Here is a 21,015-nt window from a genome sequence, read left to right as displayed (position 1 = left end):
TCGAAACCCATGTTTGGTAACAGACGGGACTAACTTAAATGAGACTATATAGTCCAATAGTGAAAAAAAGGCATCACTCGCCCGTCTAATATAGTGAGCCCGAAAAGTGGTTCACTAAATAGCACGTTCCTAAATAGAACACGCTAGTCCGACTCCTCTCTTTAAAAAATATTAGGATTTTATTTGTTTTCTTTTTATTATTGTTTTAAATTTTTAATTGGGATTTTTAACATTTATTTATTTATTAGGTCAAAATCCGTAATTAAATTTAAATATTACAAGAATTATTTTGATATTGCATTTGACCACATTTGTATTTGGAAAATCAAACTATAATAATTGACAAATGCTTGATATTCTTTTTATATTGAAACAAGTTTAATAATTCATGATGTGCTGGAAAATAAAACTATAATAATTGACAAATGCTTGATATTCTTTTTATATTGAAACAAGTTTAATAATTCATGATGTGTTGCTTTCTTTATCGCAAGCAATTATTACCTTGTTAAATTATATTTTTCAGTTTAAAGTCAAAAGTCAAATATACAAAAATTATATATATATATATATATATATATATATATATATATATATTTTAAATTATTTTTTACTTGGTCTTCCATGAAAGACGTAGAATTATATAGAGTGAGTTTAGCTCCTTAGTAATGTTTCGACCAACAAAAAATAGAAGATTTGTAGTAGTCTTGGGGCAAGGCTAAGGAGCAACTAAGATAAATCTTGAGAAGCCAAAAAAAAAAAATATCAAAATTTTATTCTTCATAAACAATCATAATTTTATTTGTTTTATTGTTTTAAATCTTTGAATTGTGTTTCTTTGTAGCATTTATTTATTTTTAGGTCAAAATTTCAAATTAAATTTAAATATTACAAGAATTATTTTTTAGTCCGACACAGCACCAAACATAGGTCTTCACTATTTTTACAATCCAGCTTCTTAGTCCGACGCAGCACCAAACGTAGGTCAGTACTTAATCCAGCTTAGTCCAATCCGAGCTAATCCAAGACAGTCTCAGGATTTAGTCCAGTCCATGACAGTCCGCCGTACCAAACGACCCCTTAATGTTCTTGCAACTCACATTTCATACCTTAACTATGGAGGAGGATTTGGCTCGGGGCACTGCTTTGCTTGGCAATGCTCTCGGTCTAAGATTATAGGGATGTTCTGAAGATAGTCCATAACAATGTCCGCAAAAACCAAATTATAGACGGCTACGGCTTGTACAACCTGGGCTATAGCCCATGTGAGTGTTTTTAATTTATTTCTTATAGTTAGTGTTAATGTTAATCCCATTTATAGCAGAAATATTAATTTGATACTAATCTGATAATTGTAGTGTTACCTTTAGTTGCCGTGTGTCTATCTGACTCTATCTTTGTGATGATAAATTTTCATTTTTGAATTTTCTTATGAATTTTCTTTTCTTTGAGATCATTTTTGTTCATCATGGTAGACCTTAGTTGGCATTGTTGGTGTAAAATAGGTCTTTTAAATAAATAAAATAAAAATGATATGTTCTTACATTATATATACTAGCCCCTTGCGTGAGCGTGTGGGCCAATTGGTTTTCTTTTTTTAGTTTTTAGAATTAAGAAAATAAAAAAATGGGTAGTTATTTGCCATAAAAGTAGGATCCATTATCTGATTTTGTTTTTATTTTTAATTTTTTTAATTGTGAATTTACCATATTATCCTCATTTAATTAATAATTTTAATTCTTAATATTTGAATTAACCAATGGCATTTTCTGGTATTTTGAATGTTTTACCATTCTCTGCCTTTTGCTTTATATATATAGATATATGATCAATTTCATAAGCCTAAAATCTAACAGTTCAATAAGGTAAATCTAGCCCACCCCATTTTAAAATCCTGGGTTCGTCCCTGCGGCTATATCAACATTAGAAGCCACCAAACTATGGATCCTATAATAGCACCCTCTGTGTGTTAGAGCAAATCCACCGCTCTACCCTTTGCCCGGGCAAGGGGGGCCTAGGCCCAAAAAGGGCTTCCAACAAATAAATGTTGCCAGGGCTGTTGGTGGGCTCCACAAGCCTGGGCTGGCCCTCAAGCAAAACCAGCCCTTGTTCTAGCTTGGGTTTGCTGACGTCAGTGATGCCGTCAGCAACCAAAAAAAATTAAAAAAATCTAAAAAAATATTCAGAAATTCAGAATTTTTTTAAAATAAATACTTAGTCATATTTTTCACTTCCCACACCAAAACTCTATACAAATTCCTCTCCTCATATCTCATGTGAATAATGGTTGTCATGACAATGGGTGGAAATACAACAAGCCTTTTGCAAGGACTGCCACTATTCATGTGAATAGTAATAGCCCTTGCCTCCCCTTGCCCTTTGCCATGGTGGAAGTGCTCTTAAAGATCAACACCAGCCCAGCCAAAATAAAGTATCCAGCCCATAGAAGTATTGAAGGGAAAATTTCTATACAACTAGTGAAATGTCAGTTAACAAAAGGGAGATATTACACAGTTGAAGATTATAGAGTTTTCTAGTGCAAAACACAATTATGGGGCTGGAATAGAAGAAAGTCGGCATCCATTTTGAAGAAGAATAGTCTAGAAGGTAAAACAATTATGTAGCTACTATTATATAGCCAAGGCGGTGAGCTATGTCGGCTAGAACAACTATAAATAGGCATGAAGCCATGCATTGTTGAATCAATCAAGAAGTGAAGAGTAAGCAATAAGCTATAGAGCTAAGTAGTCCTTGTGAGAAGTGTGAGTGAAGTGAGAAAGAGTGCTTATAAGAGTTTGTCTTTCCTTTGAGAGTTGTCTTGTTGTAATATTTTGTGAGTCTAATACAAGTAAATTGTTTACTTGTTTTGTCTCCAACAAGTCTACAATAGAGTTGTGTACTCTAAATTTTCTCAACAATTGGTATCAGAGCGGGACGGTCAATGATTGATTCTGCAGGAGCTTCTTTGAGTCGTGAAGAGTTTGTCTCTACAAGTTTGCATCTTTAGATCAAGCTTATTCGGTATTGCCAGAATTCTGCCGACACGATAGGTGATCTTCACGTAGTTGGAGGAATCACGAAACTCAACAACAAAAATTACAATACGTGGGCGACATGTATAAAGTCTTATCTGCAAGGCCAAGATCTTTGGGATGTCGTCGGGGTCAACAGTGTTACACAACCATGAGAAGAGAACAACGACACTTTACATAAGTGGAAGATCAAAGCAGGTAAAGCCATGTTTGCCCTAAAGACAACAATTGAAGAAGAAATGTTATAGCACATAAGGAAAGCCAAAACACCAAAGAAAGCGTGGGACACCTTTGCAACACTCTTTGCAAAAAGGAATGACACAAGACTACAACTTCTTGAGAACGAGCTGCTATCTGTTACACAACGCGACATGACTATTGTTCAATACTTCCACAAGGTAAAGTCCATATGCTGTGAAATTTCTGATTTAGATCGTACTACTGCTATTGTGGAATTTAGGATAAAAAGAATAATTATTCATGGTTCGAGACTCGAATACCGAGGCTTCATTGCCGCTGTACAAGGGTGGCCTACTCAACCATCACTTGTTGAGTTTGAAAATTTGCTTGCCGATCAAGAAGCTATGGCCAAGCAAATGGGAGGGGTCTCATTAAAAGGTGAGGAGGAAGCGCTCTACACCAAAAAAAGTAAAGGCAACATCAAGCAGCACTTTGGTAGTGGATCTAAAAGAGATGGTGACAAGGCAAAAGGTCATCAAGGAGAAGGAAGTTCTTGGCTAGGGGGAGCTTCAAAGTTTCACGGCAACCGTGGTTAATCCAAGAATAATAAAAGATTCGAAGGTAAATGCTACAACTGCTGAAAGAAGGGCCACATGGCGAAAGATTGTTGGTCCAACAAAAGGCCCGTTGAGAGTGATACTGCTACTTCCAACTCAAAGGAGAAAAGTGAGGATGATTGGGACGCGGAAGCATCTCTCGTTATAGAGGTAGAGGACATAGCTCTCACAATGATGGCGCCTAAATGGATTAACTACAAGAATGATTGGATCGTCAACTCATGCAACTCAAATCACATGACAGGTGATAAAGAGAAGTTGCAAAACTTGACTAAGTACAAGGGCAATCGTGTGGTAGTGACAGCCAACAACTCAAGGTTACTAATAACCCACATCAGTAAGACAGTAGTTGTACCACGACACAACCCTAACCAGGTGCCTCTTCAAGATGTCTACCATGTTCCAGGCATGAAGAAGAATCTGCTTTCAGTGGCACAACTGACATCATCAGGCCACTATGTCGTGTTCGATCCAAGAGATGCGAAGGTGTATCGAGACCTCAAGATCTTAGGCATGCCAACAATGGAGGGACGACGATTGGAGTCAGTCTACGTAATGTCAGCAAAGTCTGCATATGTAGACAAGACAAGAAAGAAGGAGACAGCAGACTTATGGCACATGAGATTGGGCCATGTTAGCTATCACAAGCTAAGCGTGATGATGAAGAAGTCAATGCTCAAGGGTCTGCCTCAACTTGACGTGAGAACAAATACGGTCTGTGCATGATGCCAATATGGTAAAGCGCATCAACTACCACATGAGGAGTCCAAGTTCAAAGCAAAAGAACCATTAGAGTTAATCCATTCTGATGTGTTCGGGCCAATGAAGCAACCATCAATAAGCGGGATGCGATACATGGTGACATTCATTGATGACTTCCCCAAGTATGTGTGGGTTTTCTTTATGAAAGAAAAATCTGACACATTTTAAAAGTTTAAAGAGTTTAGAGAGATAGTTGAAGGAGAAGTGGAGAAGAAGATTATATGTCTACACACAGTTAATGGAGGAGAATATACCTCGAATGAATTCTCCTAGTATCTACGAGAGTCTCACATACGTCATCAGTTCACATGTGCCAACACGCCACAACATAATGGAGTAGCGGAGAGAAAGAACTGGCATCTTGCAGAGAGATGTCAAAGCATGTTGCATGGAAAGAATGTGCCTGGAAGGTTTTGGGCTGAAGCCATGAGAACTGCAGCCCATGTGATCAACAAACTTCCTTAACCAAGCTTAGAATTTATTTCGCCCTTCGAGAAACTGTGGGATATGAAACCTACAGTCAGTTACTTTCGAGTATTCGGCTGTGTGTGCTACGTATTTGTTCCAAGTCATCTATGTAGCAAGTTTTACAAAAAGGCAATCAGATGTGTCTTTGCGGGATATGACAGCCAGAGAAAAGGGTGGAAATGTTGTGACCCTACAATTGGAAGGTGCTACACATCATGAGATGTGGTGTTCGATGAAGCATCATCTTGGTGGTCCCCAGAAAATGAGGTGTTACTCTAAATTTTCTCAACACAGTGTGAGAAGATACAATTTCTCACCATCACTCCCATGACCGGCCCCTCTATGTCAGTTTTGCCTCGGACCCTCCCATGCCAAACCCATTGCCGTCGGGGCAGTGCATGTCATTTTTTCAACGTTGATCCCGGTGTTTCAATTTAGGATAGTTACACAGTTGTTGTTCACGACACGACTGTGATGTCAACATTGGTGATGTTAACGTTTGTTGATTCTTGGATTATAATTCCCTCCCCACCAGACTCATGATCTCAACGTCATCCACTGTCACATTCGTGCTCTTGTAACTACCAATGTGGGCTTCGAAGTTATGACTTGGATATGTACATCCTTAACCATAGCAAAAGCTAAATTCTGCATTCTACAGCCTTCTATGAAAGAAGGATTAATCTTGATCAAACAGAAAAAATTGAAATTATATTAAGAATAGAAATGCGTACCAGAAATGGATCTTCGCAGTCAGTTGTAAAATTTCCATCAAATTCTATGTATGTCATGTTACTTTCTTTCTTTCAATAACTATTGTCTACAAGATTTGGACTCATCATTTACATAATAGACGACCTAATATTTAGTCCTCTTACACACGTTATTACAATAGGATAAGTAAATGAATAGTTGTGCTTGGTTGTTTGTGAAGGAAGTTGAGGTTCCACCCCAAAATCAATTGGTAATGGGGGAAGTAGCTCAACTCCTTATAAACCCAAGCTTGGTCCCTTAACGTTTCAATGTGGGACAAATACTCTCAACACGCCCCCACACGTGTGGCGAACTTTCAAGCCTAACATGTGAACAACACATATTGGGTTACGTGGGAGCACGTGTGGCCGTTAGGCCCAACATGTGAAGCTTTACTCTGATACCATGAAAAAGCCACCTGTCTTACGACACAACTTTAGTTTTTTTTTCTCTCCCAAAATTTTCTTTCCCATGGCTAATGCTAATGATGCCTCTACTACCACAACCACCACTCCACCTACCCTTTCTTTCATGAACAGACTCACTCCTGCCATGGTTGCTGCTGTCTCCATTAAGTTGGATCGAACCAACTATTCTCTTTAGCTGGCACAATTTCTTCCCATTCTCATATGCTGAGACATTATGGGCTTTGTGGATGGTTCTCATGAATGTCCTCCAAAGCATCTCCCTGGTAGCACAACAGTCAATCCCGCCTACACAACATGGAATCAACACGACCAACTTATCTTAAGTTGGATCAACAACTCCTTATCCCAATCAGTGTTCTCCATAGTTTCACGTAATCAGACTTCTTGCTCCACTTGGCTGGCTCTCGAACATCGATATGCCTCGACATCACAAAATAGGATTTTGCATTTGCGCAATGAGCTGATGCGTACCATGAAAGGAGACTTGTCTGTCTTGGATTATCTTGACAAGATGAATATGATTGCTGACAACCTTGTGCTTGCTGGACAACAGAGCAAAAGTTGGATAATTTGGCATCTGGGTACCATTCTTGGGCTGATTTGATTTTACCCATTTCGAGAAATCTGCCTTTGAATGATGGGTTGTGGTTTGAAGTTCAGAATTCAACTGATACGGAGTTGAAGGAGTTCAAGATTCCACAAAATGCGTATAGGGCTGTGTTGGAGGTGTATGTTTCATTTCATGAGAATGATGAAGTTTGGTATTCAAATCTTCCTAATGAGTACATAGCTGCAAACAACCTTAGCGGTACACCTGGAAATGGGCCTTTTAGGGAGGTTGTGGTCAGTCTAGATGGTGAGGTTGTTGGTGCAGTCTGGCCTTTTACTGTGATTTTCACTGGAGGGATCAATCCTCTTTTGTGGAGACCCATTACTGCAATTGGCTCATACGATCTTCCGACTTATGATATTGAAATTACACCATTTTTAGGGAAGATATTAGATAGGGAGAGCCACAAGTTTGGGTTTAATGTTACAAATGCCTTAAATGTTTGGTACATTGATGCAAATTTGCATCTGTGGTTGGATAAACAGAGCACAAAAACTGAAGGAAAGCTTTTGAAACATAGTAGCTTGCCCGTTGTTGTTTCCCTGGTTTCATATTTCAAGGGTTTAAATGGCACATTTTTGACAAGGACAAGCAGGTCCGTGTCATCAATGTTGAAATGTAAATTGCCTAGCTAATTTCTGATTAGTTGGTAATTTGATTAATCTGTTTTTTAAGCTTCATTAAGAATTGTGTTAGTTAAGTGACTTGTGCTCATATGCCAAGTGTAAGGAGTAGATTAGTCAGTTAGCTTTCAACGACTCTTAGCCTTTGAGCTGCCATGTGTCACATTCACATTGGCTTTTGTAATTGTTGATGTAATGAAAGAATGAGAATGAATACAAAAGGTGTGATCTCTGCAACGTTTTGGAGATTGCATCTGAGATCATTTCCAATTTCTGATTTTCTTCTTAGCTCACTCTCTCCCTCGCTAGAATACTAGCTCCCTTGCCAATCCAAATCTCAACATGGTATCAGAGCCTGGTTGGATCTGGATAGTGGGTGTCAACGCTGTGTGCTGAGCTCGGGAAAATCCAACGAGAAATTTCTGACTCAGTTCATTGATTCCGGTCTCAAATGGCTGGGTCAAGTGGTGGTGATCTTCGTGCTCCAATATTCAATGGTGATAACTATGAATTTTGGAAGATCCGGATGAGGACCATTTTCAAATTGCACGGATTCTGGGATTTAGTGGAAACTGGACTTGGAATCTCATAATCAAAGGGGAAGAAGATTGATGAAGAAGGGTCATCGGCATCGGAGAAAGAAGCTCTGTTAATGAAGGATGCTAAAGCTCTTGGTATTATCCAAGGAGCTGTCTCCGATGATATATTTCCCAAAATCTTGAATGAAGAAACCTCAAAGGGAGCTTGGAACATCTTACACCAGGAGTTTCATGGTGACAAGCAAGTCAGATCTATTAAGCTACAGGGTCTGCGTCGAGATTTTGAGTACACAAGGATGAAGGATGATGAAACCTTGTCTGTGTATCTCACTCATTTGCTTGAGTTGGTGAATCAGATGAAGGGGCTTGGGGAAGATCTATCCAAAGGGCGTTTGGTTCAGAAACTGCTCATAAGCTTGACCAAGGAGTTTGATCCGATCTGCTATGTGATTGAGCAAACTAAGGACATTGAGACTATTGAGGTACAAGAAGTGATTGCTGCATTAAGAGGGTTTGCTCAGCGCCTAGATAGGCATGCTGACAATACTACTGAGAAAGCCTTCAGTAGCATGAGTGTGACTCAAAAGGGAGCTCAGTTCAATTCCTCTTCTGGTGACTCTAAGCCAAAGAAGAACTGGAAATCGAAGGGTGGAAAATGGGATTCTAAATCTCAAAACTCTGTCAGTCAAGGAGACAAATCTGAGCAGGCTAAGGAAAAATGTAAACATTGTGATAAACTACACTATGGTGAGTGTTGGTTTAAAGGGAAACCAAAGTGTCATGGCTGCAATCGGTTTGGATATTTCATCAAGGATTGTAATCAAGCAAAGGCAGGGAAGCTTGCTAACTTCGCAAATCAGGTAATAGAACCTGCAACTATGTTTTATGCATGTCACTCTGCTACCATTGGAAAGAATGTGAATATGTGGTATGTTGACAGTGCATGTAGTAATAACATGACCTCCCATGAGTCTTTGCTTGTTGATATTGATAGAAATGTGAAGTGTAGAGTCAAAATGGGTACTGGTGATCTAGTGCAGTCAATAGGCAAAGGTACTTTGGTCACAGAAATGCAGGGTGTGACCAAATACATTAAGGAAGTTATGATTGTTCCTGGTTTGGATGAGAACCTATTAAGTGTAGGTCAAATGGTAGAACATGGATATTGGCTTGTCTTTGGTGATAATATTGTTAATGTGGATAGGCAGATGCAGGATTTGATTGCAAGTATACCAATGAAGGGAAATAGGTGTTTTCCTTTAAGCCTAGAATATGTCAAACCCTCTATGGCTAATAAAGTAACAGTTGAGGAGTCCTCTTGGCTGTGGCATAAAAGGTATGGACATCTAAACTGTACTAGTTTGATGCTCCTGCAAGACAAAGAAATGGTGCAAGGTCTGCCTAGATTACAAGTCACAAAGCATGTGTGCTCTGGTTGTGCTACAGGAAAAGGTCACAGAGAACCTTTTGACAAGGAGAAAGTTTGGAGAGCATCACAGCCCTTAGAACTGATATACTCTGACATCTGTGGTCCAATGCAGATTACTACTCCTGCTGGCAATAGATTCTTTCTCACTTTTATAGATGATTACACTCGGATGTGTTGGGTTTTCTTTCTGCAACATAAGTCACAGGTTCTCAATGTTTTCAAGAAGTTCAAGTCCATGGTTGAGCTTCAAAGTGGTTACAAATTCAAGAAGCTGAGAAGTGACCGAGGTGGTGAATACACATCACTAGAGTTTTTCAAGTTTTGTGACGATGTGGGGATGGAAAGGCAATTAACAGTAGCCTACTCTCCGCAACAAAATGGTGTTGCAGAGAGAAAGAACCGAACTATAGTTGAAATGGCTAGGACAATGTTGGCTGAGAAGAGAATACTTTTGAAATTTTGGGCAGAAGCTGTAAATACAGCTGTGTATCTGCAAAATCGATGTCGAACAATTGCATTGAACAACCTAACACCATTCGAAGCATTTAGTGGAAGAAAACCAGGTGTTAAGTACTTGAGAATCTTTGGTTCTTTGTGTTACATCCACGCTCCTTCACAAAAGAGGCACAAGCTAGAGGAAACCGGTGAGAAGGGAGTATTTGTGGGATATGGCAGTTGTGAAAAAGGGTATAGGGTACTCAACCTGAGAACTCAAAAGATTGAATTATCTAGAAGTGTTATTTTTTATGAGAAAGCACTGTGGGATTGGGAATCAAATAAGGCAGTGCAAGTGGAAGTTACAATCCCTTGGAATGATGAAAGAAGCTCAATGACATCTGAGCTTGATTCGGAAGAAAGTGACCTATCTCAATCTGTGCAATCTCCTCTGAGAACACAATCTGGTCATGACCTGCAAGCATCCATGGAATCAGTCCCAACTGATTCATCAGTTTCAACCTCTAAAATTTATGATCACACTCCAAGGAAATGGAAAAGTTTGACTGATGTGTATGCTCAATGCAAGATGAGCATCATTGAACCTGAAATTTTTGATGAAGCAGTCAAGGATGAAGCTTGGAAAAAGGCTATGACTGAAGAAATATTGATGATAGAGAAGAATTCCACTTGGGAATTGGTTGACAGACCAAGCAAAAAACCAATTGTGGGAGTGAAGTGGATATATAAAACAAAGCTAAACCTTGATGGTTCCATTCAAAAACACAAGGCAAGACTTGTAGCCAAAGGTTACACACAAACCAGGGATTGATTTCAATGAAACCTTTGCTCTAGTAGCAAGGTTAGATACTATTAGAACTCTTATTGCACTAGCTGCACAGAAAGGCTGGAAACTGTGGCAATTGGATGTCAAATCAGCCTTCTTGAATGGCATTCTTGAAGAAGAAGTTTATGTAGATCAACCTGATGGTTTTGTGGTTAAAGGGGCTGAAGACAAGGTGTATAGGTTGAGGAAAGCTCTCTATGGGCTAAAGCAGGCTCCAAGGGCTTGGTACAGTGAAATCGACACTTACTTATCTCAGTGTGGTTTTCACAGAAGTCCAAGTGAAGCAACCCTTTATGTGAGAGCCAAAGAAGGTGTTGGCATACTAATCGTGTTAATCTATGTAGATGACATAGTGTATACTGGAAGCAGTGATGAAATGGTAAAAGAATTCAAGGCTGAGATGATGTGCAAGTATGAAATGTCTGACTTAGGGCTGCTCCATCATTTTCTTGGAATGGGAGTAACTCAAACTGAAGGGAGCATCTTTATCCATCAAAAGAAGTATGCTCTCACTCTCTTGGATAAATTTGGGCTCAAAGACTGCAAATCTGTGAGCACTCCTTTAGTTGCTACTGATAAGTTGCAAAGAGAAGATGGAAGTGAGGCTGTAGATGAAGGTTTATACAGGAAGATTGTTGGAAGTCTTCTATATCTAACTGCAACCAGACCAGACATCATGTTTCCTACTAGTCTGCTTGCAAGATTCATGCACAACCCTTCTAAGAAACATTATGGAGTTGCTAAAAGGGTTCTAAGATACATTCAAGGAAGCATTGATTTTGGAATTGAATATGTGACTGGAAAATCTGCTTTGTTGATTGGATATTGTGACAGTGACTGGAGTGGATCTGAGGAAGATATGAAAAGCACTTCAGGTTATGCATTTTCATTTGGGAGTGGAGCATTCTCTTGGGCTTCAGTTAAGCAGCATAGTGTGGCTCTCTCAACAGCAGAAGCAGAGTATGTGAGTGCAGCAGAAGCTACATCACAGGCCATTTGGCTCAGATTTGTTCTTGAAGATTTTGGAGAAGAACAAACTGCTGCAACTACTGTATTTTGAGATAACACTTCAGCCATAGCATAGCTAAAAATCATGTGTTTCATCAAAGGAGCAAGCACATTTACAAGAAGTTTCATTTTATTAGAGATGCAATTCAAAAGGGTGTGATTGAATTGTGTGGTGAATTGAGCACGAAACTAAACTCTACACTCCCCTAAGGATCTTGTTGTTGATGGACTTAGTGACACACACAATGAATGGATGAATCACATACACACACTTGAGAAACTAACCAAGCACAAAGTGACACAAGTATTTTAGAGGTTCAGCAAATGCCTACATCCTCTTGGTGATCCCCTTGAGAAATTCACTTCATGAAAGAATAAGTTACAACTTTGGTTTTACACAGAAAACCCCCTTAGAACTCTATTCTTTCCCCAAGTTCTCTTTTCTCTCACACCCCTTGCTCAACACTTTGATACACTTGTGAACACTCTCACAACCCTTGGTGTTTTCCCCCCTTACGTGTCTAGACACTCAAGACTACAACTCAGCTCTAACTTGAACTGATTGCTCTCTCTCACGTTCTCCCTTGGTGAGATAACCTCCCTTTGCACACAATAGCTCCAGCTACTTGACAACTTTGAGATTAACCACCTTATGCTCTTGACAACATGTTAACATTCTCTTGCTTCCTCTTCTCTCTTATATAAGCCTTTGGACTCCAAGATAAGGTATCATTAAGTTATGCACGTTCTTGCTTTAGTTATCCAACTTTAGACACCTGTTATGGCAGCTCACAAAGCAAGTGATCAATGGCTGCTATAGCTGCCATCAATCTCTTGAACCAAGAGAGAATTCACTCATTGAAGCAAGTCATCAATTTGCCAAAGTGTTCTCCCCAACTTTCCAGCTGCTTGCCACCTCTTATTACCTCAGAAGTGATCAGAAAAATCCTTGCAAGTCGATAGAAAGTGGTAGTACACCAAGGAGGACTTGAAAACGCGTAGGAAAAAACAGCACAGCACGTCTGGCGACCGGTCGCGGATACCTTGCGACCGGTCGCTGATACATTTTGGATACCTTGCGACCGGTCGCGGATACCTTGCGACCGGTCGCTTCTTGCGATTTCTCCAGACTTCGAATCTGTGGAAAAACGACCGGTCGCCCAAACCTTGCGACCGGTCGCTCACTCCTTCACTTGCATACTAAATGTGAGCCATTTTTACAACAAATTGCTCTACTGCAAAGGTGAAGAGCAGATAGCTGACATCTTCACCAAAGCTCTTCCCAAGGACAGATTCAGCTATTTGAGGAGTATGCTTGGTGTGAAATTAGCTAGCACTTTAGAAGGGAGTGTTGAAATGTAAATTGCCTAGCTAATTTTTGATTAGTTGGTAATTTGATTAATCTGTTTTTTAAGCTTCCTTAAGAATTGTGTTAGTTAAGCGACTTGTGCTCATATGCCAAGTGTAAGGAGTAGATTAGTCAGTTAGCTTTCAACGGCTCTTAGCCTTTGAGCTGCCATGTGTCACATTCACATTGGCTTTTGTAATTGCTGATGTAATGAAAGAATGAGAATGAATACAAAAAGTGTGATCTCTGCAACGTTTTGGAGATTGCATCTGAGATCATTTCCAATTTCTGACTTTCTTCTTAGCTCACTCTCTCCCTCTCTAGAATACTAGCTCCCTTGCCAATCCAAATCTCAACAATCAACTGGATGGGTGAAGTCTTCCTATGGGAATATCACAACCCGTTCAATTCAAGACTTCTATTACAGTAATTCAATGGTCCTGGGGAAAGATGGTAATATGCAGATAGTCAACCAGAAGATCATTTTCAATGACTCAGTTCATATTAAGCTGCCATCCTCCTATGTTCACTCACTGACATCACACAAAACATTTCCACTTTATTTGTACACTGACTTCTTAGAACGAGGAAATGGAACTTATTTATTGATTACAAGTGTGGACTTGGGATTTATTGAGAAGAAGTCTGGTTTGGGATTCTCGAACAGCTCTCTCAGAAATCTGCAGAATGCTGAGGGCAATATGGTTGTGAAAAACAATTTGGTTGTGAGTGGATTGGGGAGCACACAGCAAGTCTACGCATACGATGGTGGCAAATTCTGTTACTTCAGAAATATAAGCAGCTCAAACTACACAATACTCTATGACAAGGTGGGGAGCAAATGCAACACAAAATCATTGTCTAATTTGGATTTTGGCAAAAGCATACTGTGGCCTTTTGGTGCTCGAATTTCTGGCCTTTTGGTGAGAACAATGACGAAAGTCTAGCTCATCCATATTCATGCATCTGTTGAGAAAAATGGCTCAATTAAAAGATACAAAATTAAAGACCAGCGACCGGTTGCAGGTTATGGGCGACCGGTCGGTTTCAGGCAGATTGCAAAGTCTGGAGCAAAAATTGACTCTGAGTAAAACTAGGCGACCGGTCGCCCCAAAGATGCTGTTTCAGTTTTCTACGCGTTTTCAAGTCCTCCTTTGTGTGCTATCACTTTCTACCGACTTGCAAGGATTTTTCTGATCACTTCTGAGGTATTAGAAGGTGGCAAGCAGCTGGAAAGTTGGGGAGAACACTTTGGCAAATTGATGACTTGCTTCAATGAGTGAATACTCTCTTGGTTCAAGAGATATATGGCAACTAGCAGCCATTGTTCACTTGCTTTGTGAGCTGCCAAAAACAGGTGTCTAAAGTTGGATAACTAAAGCAAGAACGTGCAGAACTTAATGATACCTTATCTTGGAGTCCAAAGGCTTATATAAGAGGGAAGAGGAAGCAAGAGAACATTAAGTTGTTAAGTGCATAAGTTTGTGCAAAGTATAGAGAGTTGAAAAGAATCTGGAAACTTGTAAGTTCAGAAAATACCAAGGGGAGAGCAAGATAGTTCTCTAAGTGTATCAAGGTGTTGAGCAAGGGTGAGAGAGAAACAGATTGTGAGGGTAGAGTTCCAAGGGGTTTTCTTCTTTGTAAACCAAAGTTGTAACCTATCTTCATTAGTGAAAGTTCTCAAGGAGATCACCAAAGAGGAAGTAGGCAATTTGCTGAACCTCTACAAACACTTGTGTCATTTCTATTTTGGTTAAATTTCTGTGTGTGTGTAAGACTCATAGTTTGTCACAAAGTTCATCAACAACAAGGTCCTAAGGGGAAGTGAGTTAGTATTAATTCACAACAGCATCTTCCTGTTTGGTGGTACCTCAAATAAATATGTAAGTATTATGTACTCAATTTCATTTTGTGGGGGTTCTAGATTGTAGTTAAGGTATCTGCATTAAAAGTGATTCTGGTTTTAATTTGAATTGGAATGATTTCTGAAAAGCGGATCAGATCAGCTTGTGCTAATTTTTCATGCTATATTACCTTGATTTAATGTTCAAGTTTCATATAAACACGCAAATGCAATTAACATCCAGATAATAATCACCGCATTGAAACAAACTCCTTGAGCTAATTTTTGTTCCCGACGAATACTAGTACATGATTAGTCTGAACAAACGATATTTAAAGCCAAAACTTATTACAAAAAGCAGCAATATTCTGTTGCTGATGTTATTACAAAAAACATCACCACTCATCATTCAATTAATTGTGAATACCATATTATATATATATATATATATATATATATATATATATATATATATATATATATATATATATTCTTTATCTCTTTCTCTATCTTAGATGTCAAGATGGCGTACGTGAACTAATATCAGGCAACGGGTCGTGTATTACAAACAGCAGGATCAACTTTGCCAGACACAACAGGCTTCACGTTTTTACATCTAAATTGAGTCTCCAAATGGTCATCCCCTACGACGAGAACTCTCATGTCACTAAACTTGATGTCCTTACATGCGCCAGGCGCAGTGCCACACTCAAGAATAACGATACGATTGTCTACGGAGTTGCCCTTAATGTTCTTGAAGCTCACATTTGACACCTTAACTTTGGAGGGGTTTGGCGTTCGGCACTGTTTTGATGGGCAATGCTCCTGGTCTAAGACTATAGCCATGTTCTGAAGATAGTCGAAAATAATGTCCTCAAAAACCAAATTAGAGATGGCTAAATTAGCATTAGAACCCGCCGAACTCTGGATCCTAATTGCACCCTCAGTGTGTGAGAAGGTACAGTTTCTCACCGTCACTCCATTAACCGGCTCCTCTTCGCCAGTGTTGCCTAGGACACTCACACCAAGGCCATTGCCTTGTGAGCAGGTCATTTTTTCGATGTTGATCCCAGTGTTTCCATCTAGGATAGTGACACAGTTGTCGCTAAGGATTTTGATGTCTGTATTGGTGATGTTAATGTTTGTTGACTTTTCGATCAGGATTCCCTCCCCCCCTCGGATGCCGATGGAAACATCGTCCACTGTCACGTTTCTTGAACGGTAAATGCCAATCTGGCCGCCGACGCTATTGTTTGATGTTATGCCTTGGATGTGTGAATCCTTAACCATAGAGAAAATTAAATTCTGCATTCAATCAAAGAAGCATTAATTAATCCCGATCGAACAGATCATAACTTCCGTCTTCATTTTGTTTGAAGAAGTTCTGAGTTCAAAACTCATGTACAATAAAGAGTGGTTGAATAAAGAAACAAAAAAAAATCAAAATTATTGAGAATGGGGATGCTTACTAGAGGCGGTTGTTCGCATTGTTTAGCTTTAGCACAATTGAATTCAGATCCTTGGCCATCAAAAATGCCATCTCCTGAGATGAGCAAATTGTTAACCTGCATGAAACTAATCCACGCATTACGGTGCGCACCTCCAGTTACCGACTGCTTTTTTGAAGACTGCACTGTTCCGTCAACCTTAAAGTGAATAGTTTTTGCTTTGCAGGGCCCTGCAAAATCAACTGGACCAACTATATATTTTCCTTTTGGTATCACATATTCGTTATTTTGCCTCTCACTGCAGGCTTGTGTCCATGCTTGTGTGAAAGCCTGAAAATTTAGTCACGTAACAAGAAAACATTAGTTTGATGAGAAACATCACATAGCACACTAAATTTTATTCACCGAATGACGCGATAGTATTTGATTGTTCGATGAAAAAACTATAAAGTTCATTTTTTTAGAGAAAAATCTGAGTTCTAATATCATGATGGAGAGTAATTAGTTGTTTGTTACCTTGGTATCATCTGTCTTGCCATCACCCTTGGCTCCAAATTTAACGACATTAACACTGATAGCTTTGGCTTTGATGGCACATATCGCTACCAAGAACAAAAACCAGGTAATTCCATGAATAAATTCTGAACCCATGTTTTAGCCTTGTATTTGTACAACTTTTGGCCTCTGACAATCTCAATAGTGTTGGATTCAAGATCGGTCTCGAAGGGTGCATTTTATAGTGTCAAAAAGGAAACTCACCACCGCAAAATTGTGAACCAAAATTTATGTGGACTACTTCTAATCTCTTAAGTCCTATTTAGGTGCTGACTTTCTTTTATTTATTTACTTTCCATTATGTGGATTCAATTTCCTCTAATTTTAGTTGTTATTTCTGCTAATTTAGGCTCCTACTATTCACACAAGAAACATCTATCTTGCTTCTTTCAAGAAACTACGTTCACGGGGTAAATTTCGTTGACCTCCGGCAAATTCTATGAATAAGAAAGAGTTTTGTTGACCTCCAACAAATTGTTTCAATAACTATCGTCTACAAGATTTGAACTCATAATCTACTTAAACAAAATAGAGACGGTGTGTTAGTAGACCAAATGATCAATGATAATTTATTTCATATTATAATGTTTATTGGTTTTTTTTTTATTAGTAATTTATAATATACCTACAACAATAGTTTGCATTCTAATTTTTGTCAATACTCTTTGATGCACTTACATATATAATGATGTACCTATTATTTTTTATTAATAAAAATCACCTTATTGTTTCTGTTCGCGTCACTACACACATATTTTGATATTGATCTAATTTAATTGTTTATAATGGTGGTTGGAGTAGTGTGGGACGGAGAGAGTATGAAATAATTAGTGAATACTTGGTGTATGAAATAGGAGTAATTTTTGTATGTTTTGGATACTCGTGGGTGAAATAGGCATCTTTTCAAACTTTTGTTGAACTAAATATACATGCACCCATACTTTCTCAACAAAAGTGGCTTCACAAAGAATATGACAAAACTGAATTTGGGAGAAGCACGAAACCAAATATCTGATATTCTTAAGATAGTACAGATATATGCCGTGGTGTAGCACATCTGCGTTAATGTATATGTACTTGTGCTCTCGGTCTTATAGGGATGTTCTGAAGATAGTCCATAACAATGTCCGCAAAAACCAAATTATAGACGGCTATATCAAACATTAGAAGCCACCAAACTCTGTATCCTATAATAGCACACTCAGTGTGTTAAAGATCAACACCAGTCCAGCCCAAATAAAGTATCCAGCCCATAGAAGTATTGAAGGGAAAATTTCTATGAGTGCTGCTATTTCCACCTACTTGTTCTATTTTCTCACCCATTTTATTTTCAAAATTTTAAAGACAAATTTACTCCTTTGTAAAATTACTTCTAAGGACTTAGGATGACACACATTTTCACACACAATAAAACACACTTTTAACACCTTTAGATTCATCTACTATCAACGGTTCAGATTATCGACTTATAAGATCATAATTAATATTATTTTTGTCTCTTGTTCAACTTTTTTTTCTTCTGGAAAATAAATTGCTCTCCCCTAAAATCGTACTTTCTCTCTCCACTCTCTCGTTATCTTCTCTAACTCAAAAGCTGAAAGAGAAGAACTTTCTAACCCACCAGAGCATGTCTAAACTAAAATCACCCTGAGATGGTTAATCTTTAGTTTCTTGGAAAAAAAAATAGCCGTAAAAAATTCACATAAGATTTCTTCCAGCAAGATCATGCTACCAATGATATATGTCATTGGGTTGGGGCTATCCTGCAAACATTGAACACAGCTTTAATGGGGCATGCTCTGTTACATGTTTATAATTTTCTCTTTCCTGGCACATCCTTGTATGCATTTATCTTCTCCTCAAAACCATCCTAGTCCAAGTCTGGTGGTGGTATGGCTTTTCCATTTATCCTAGCACATTCAATTTCATGCTCAAGAAAGAATTTTAACGACATTAGTTCCCCCTTTTTCTTTTTTCTTTTCCTCTCATCTTTATTATTAAAATCAGAGCAGTTTGATGTTCACGATGATATTATTAAAGAAACAAAAATTTATAAGTGAAGTTTTAATCTCAGCTATTGAATTGAATGAATGTTAATCTAATGGTTAAAAAAGTGTCATAATAGATACACAATGATATTTTATTTGCTTGAATTAATAAGTAAAGGGTATTTTAGGGATAATGGTGGGTGGAAAGATAGGATTGTGTTTTTTCAAATTTAGATGGGGGGTGAGAAAATAAGGTGGGTGGGAAAATAGGACAAGGGGGTGGAAATAGCAGCACTCAATTTCTATACAACTTTGGAAGTGAAATGTCGGTTAACAAAAGGGAGATATTAGACAGTTGAAGATTGTAGAGTTTTATAGTGCAAAACACAACTATGGGGTTGGAATAAAAGATAGTTGACAGCCATTTTGAAGAAGAATAGTCTAGAAGGTAAAACAATTATGTAGCTAATATTATATAGCCAAGGCGGTGAGCTATGTCGGCTAGAACAACTATAAATAGGCATGAAGCCATGCATTATTGATGACTTCTCCAGGTATGTGTGGGTTTTCTCTATGAAAGAAAAATCTGACACATTTTCAAAGTTTAAAGAGTTTAGAGAGACAGTTGAAGGTGAAGTGGGGAAGAAGATTATCTGTCTACGCACAGATAATGAAGGAGAATATACCTCGAATGAATTCTCCCAATATCTACGAGAGTCTCACATACGTCATCAATTCACATGTGCCAACATGCCACAACAGAATGGAGTACGGAGAGAAAGAACCGGCATCTTGCAGAGATATGTCGAAGCATGTTGCATGGAAAGAATGTGCTTGGAAGGTTTCGGGTTGAAGCCATGAGAACTGCAGTCCATGTGATTAACAAACTTCCTCAACCAAGGTTAGAATTTATTTCGCCCTTCGAAAAACTATGGGATATGAAACCTACAGTCAGTTACTTTCGAGTATTCAGCCATGTGTGCTACGTATTTGTTCCAAGTCATCTACATAGCAAGTTTGACAAAAAGGCAATCAGATGTATCTTTGTGGGATACGACAACCTGAGAAAATGGTGGAAGTGTTGTGACCCTACAAATGGAAGACATCACGAGATGCGGTGTTCGATGAAGCATCATCTTGGTGGTCCCAGAAAAGGAGGTGTTACCAGACTCGAGAGAAATTGAAGAGAAGCTGCAACAGAAGTTGGGGGAGCAAATTGTTCCAATCCAACCGAGTTCAAATGAGCATGAAGATTCACTTGACGGTAACGATGACGAGCAAGAAGTTACTCAGAATCCTTGGCAAACTAGTGTACATCAACAAACACTAGAAGAAGTTAGACTCAGTGAAGTGGAAATACCGACTCCACAATCACAACCCAGAAGGTCAACAAGAGTACGGAAGCCAAATCCTAAATACGCCAACACAACCATAGTAGAAGATGCAGTTGAACCTGAGACGTTTAGTCTAGTGGCAAAGCTTATGACCGTAAGAGTTTTACTTGCACTTGCTGCCAACAAAGACTGGAACTTGTACCAGATGGATGTGAAGAATGCAATTTTGCATGGGTAGTGAGATCGGGAAATCTATATGACTCAACCAATGGGCTTTGAGAACGAAGTCTATCCCGAGTATGTGTGCAAGCTTAAAAAGGCACTTTACGGATTAAAGCAAGCTCCAATAGCATGGTACAGTAAGATTGCAGAATTTCTCTCTCGAAGTGGCTATTCAGTGACACATGCATATTCTAGTTTATTCGTCAAAGCTAATGGAGGAAAATTAGCTATCGTGCTGGTATACATGGATGATCTAATCATCACTGGTGATGACGAAGAAGAAATTCACCAAACAAAGGAAATTTTGTCAGTTCGTTTTCAAATGAAAGAACTGGGACAACTCAAGCACTTTTGTTGGGCTAGAGGTCGATCGCACACAAGAAGGGATATTTCTGTGTCAACGGAAATATGCAAAAGATTTGTTGCAAAAGTTTGGGATGCTTGAATGCAAGCCAATCTCAACGTGGATGGAGCCCAATGTCAAGATGTGCGCATATGAAGGCAAAGACTTGGAAGACGCAACGATGTATCGACAATTGGTGGGTA

At 38.8% G+C, this 21,015-nt stretch overlaps 1 protein-coding gene and 1 pseudogene across 1 annotated transcript; one reads left to right on the top strand and one right to left on the bottom strand.

Moving 5' to 3' along the window:
- The first annotated feature begins 5,213 nt into the window (after positions 1 to 5,213).
- LOC110758207 (peptide-N4-(N-acetyl-beta-glucosaminyl)asparagine amidase A pseudogene) lies at positions 5,214 to 14,026 on the top strand (annotated as a pseudogene).
- Positions 14,027 to 15,408: 1,382 nt separating this feature from the next.
- LOC110758189 (polygalacturonase-like) lies at positions 15,409 to 17,061 on the bottom strand. The gene is made up of 3 exons (XM_021959997.2): positions 16,887 to 17,061; positions 16,392 to 16,700; positions 15,409 to 16,227 (listed from the first exon to the last, which is right to left on the bottom strand). Exons 1-3 carry the CDS (start codon positions 17,019 to 17,021, stop codon positions 15,466 to 15,468), a joined length of 1,206 nt encoding a protein of 401 aa, XP_021815689.2. The 5' UTR covers positions 17,022 to 17,061; the 3' UTR covers positions 15,409 to 15,465.
- Positions 17,062 to 21,015: the final 3,954 nt, after the last annotated feature.

This window comes from Prunus avium, chromosome 4 (genome assembly GCF_965620075.1).
Source record: "Prunus avium chromosome 4, drPruAviu1.hap1.1, whole genome shotgun sequence".
Lineage (NCBI taxonomy): Eukaryota > Viridiplantae > Streptophyta > Magnoliopsida > Rosales > Rosaceae > Prunus > Prunus avium.
The sequence above is the reverse complement of the archived record's forward strand: the minus strand, read 5'-3'. Positions and strand labels throughout refer to the sequence as shown.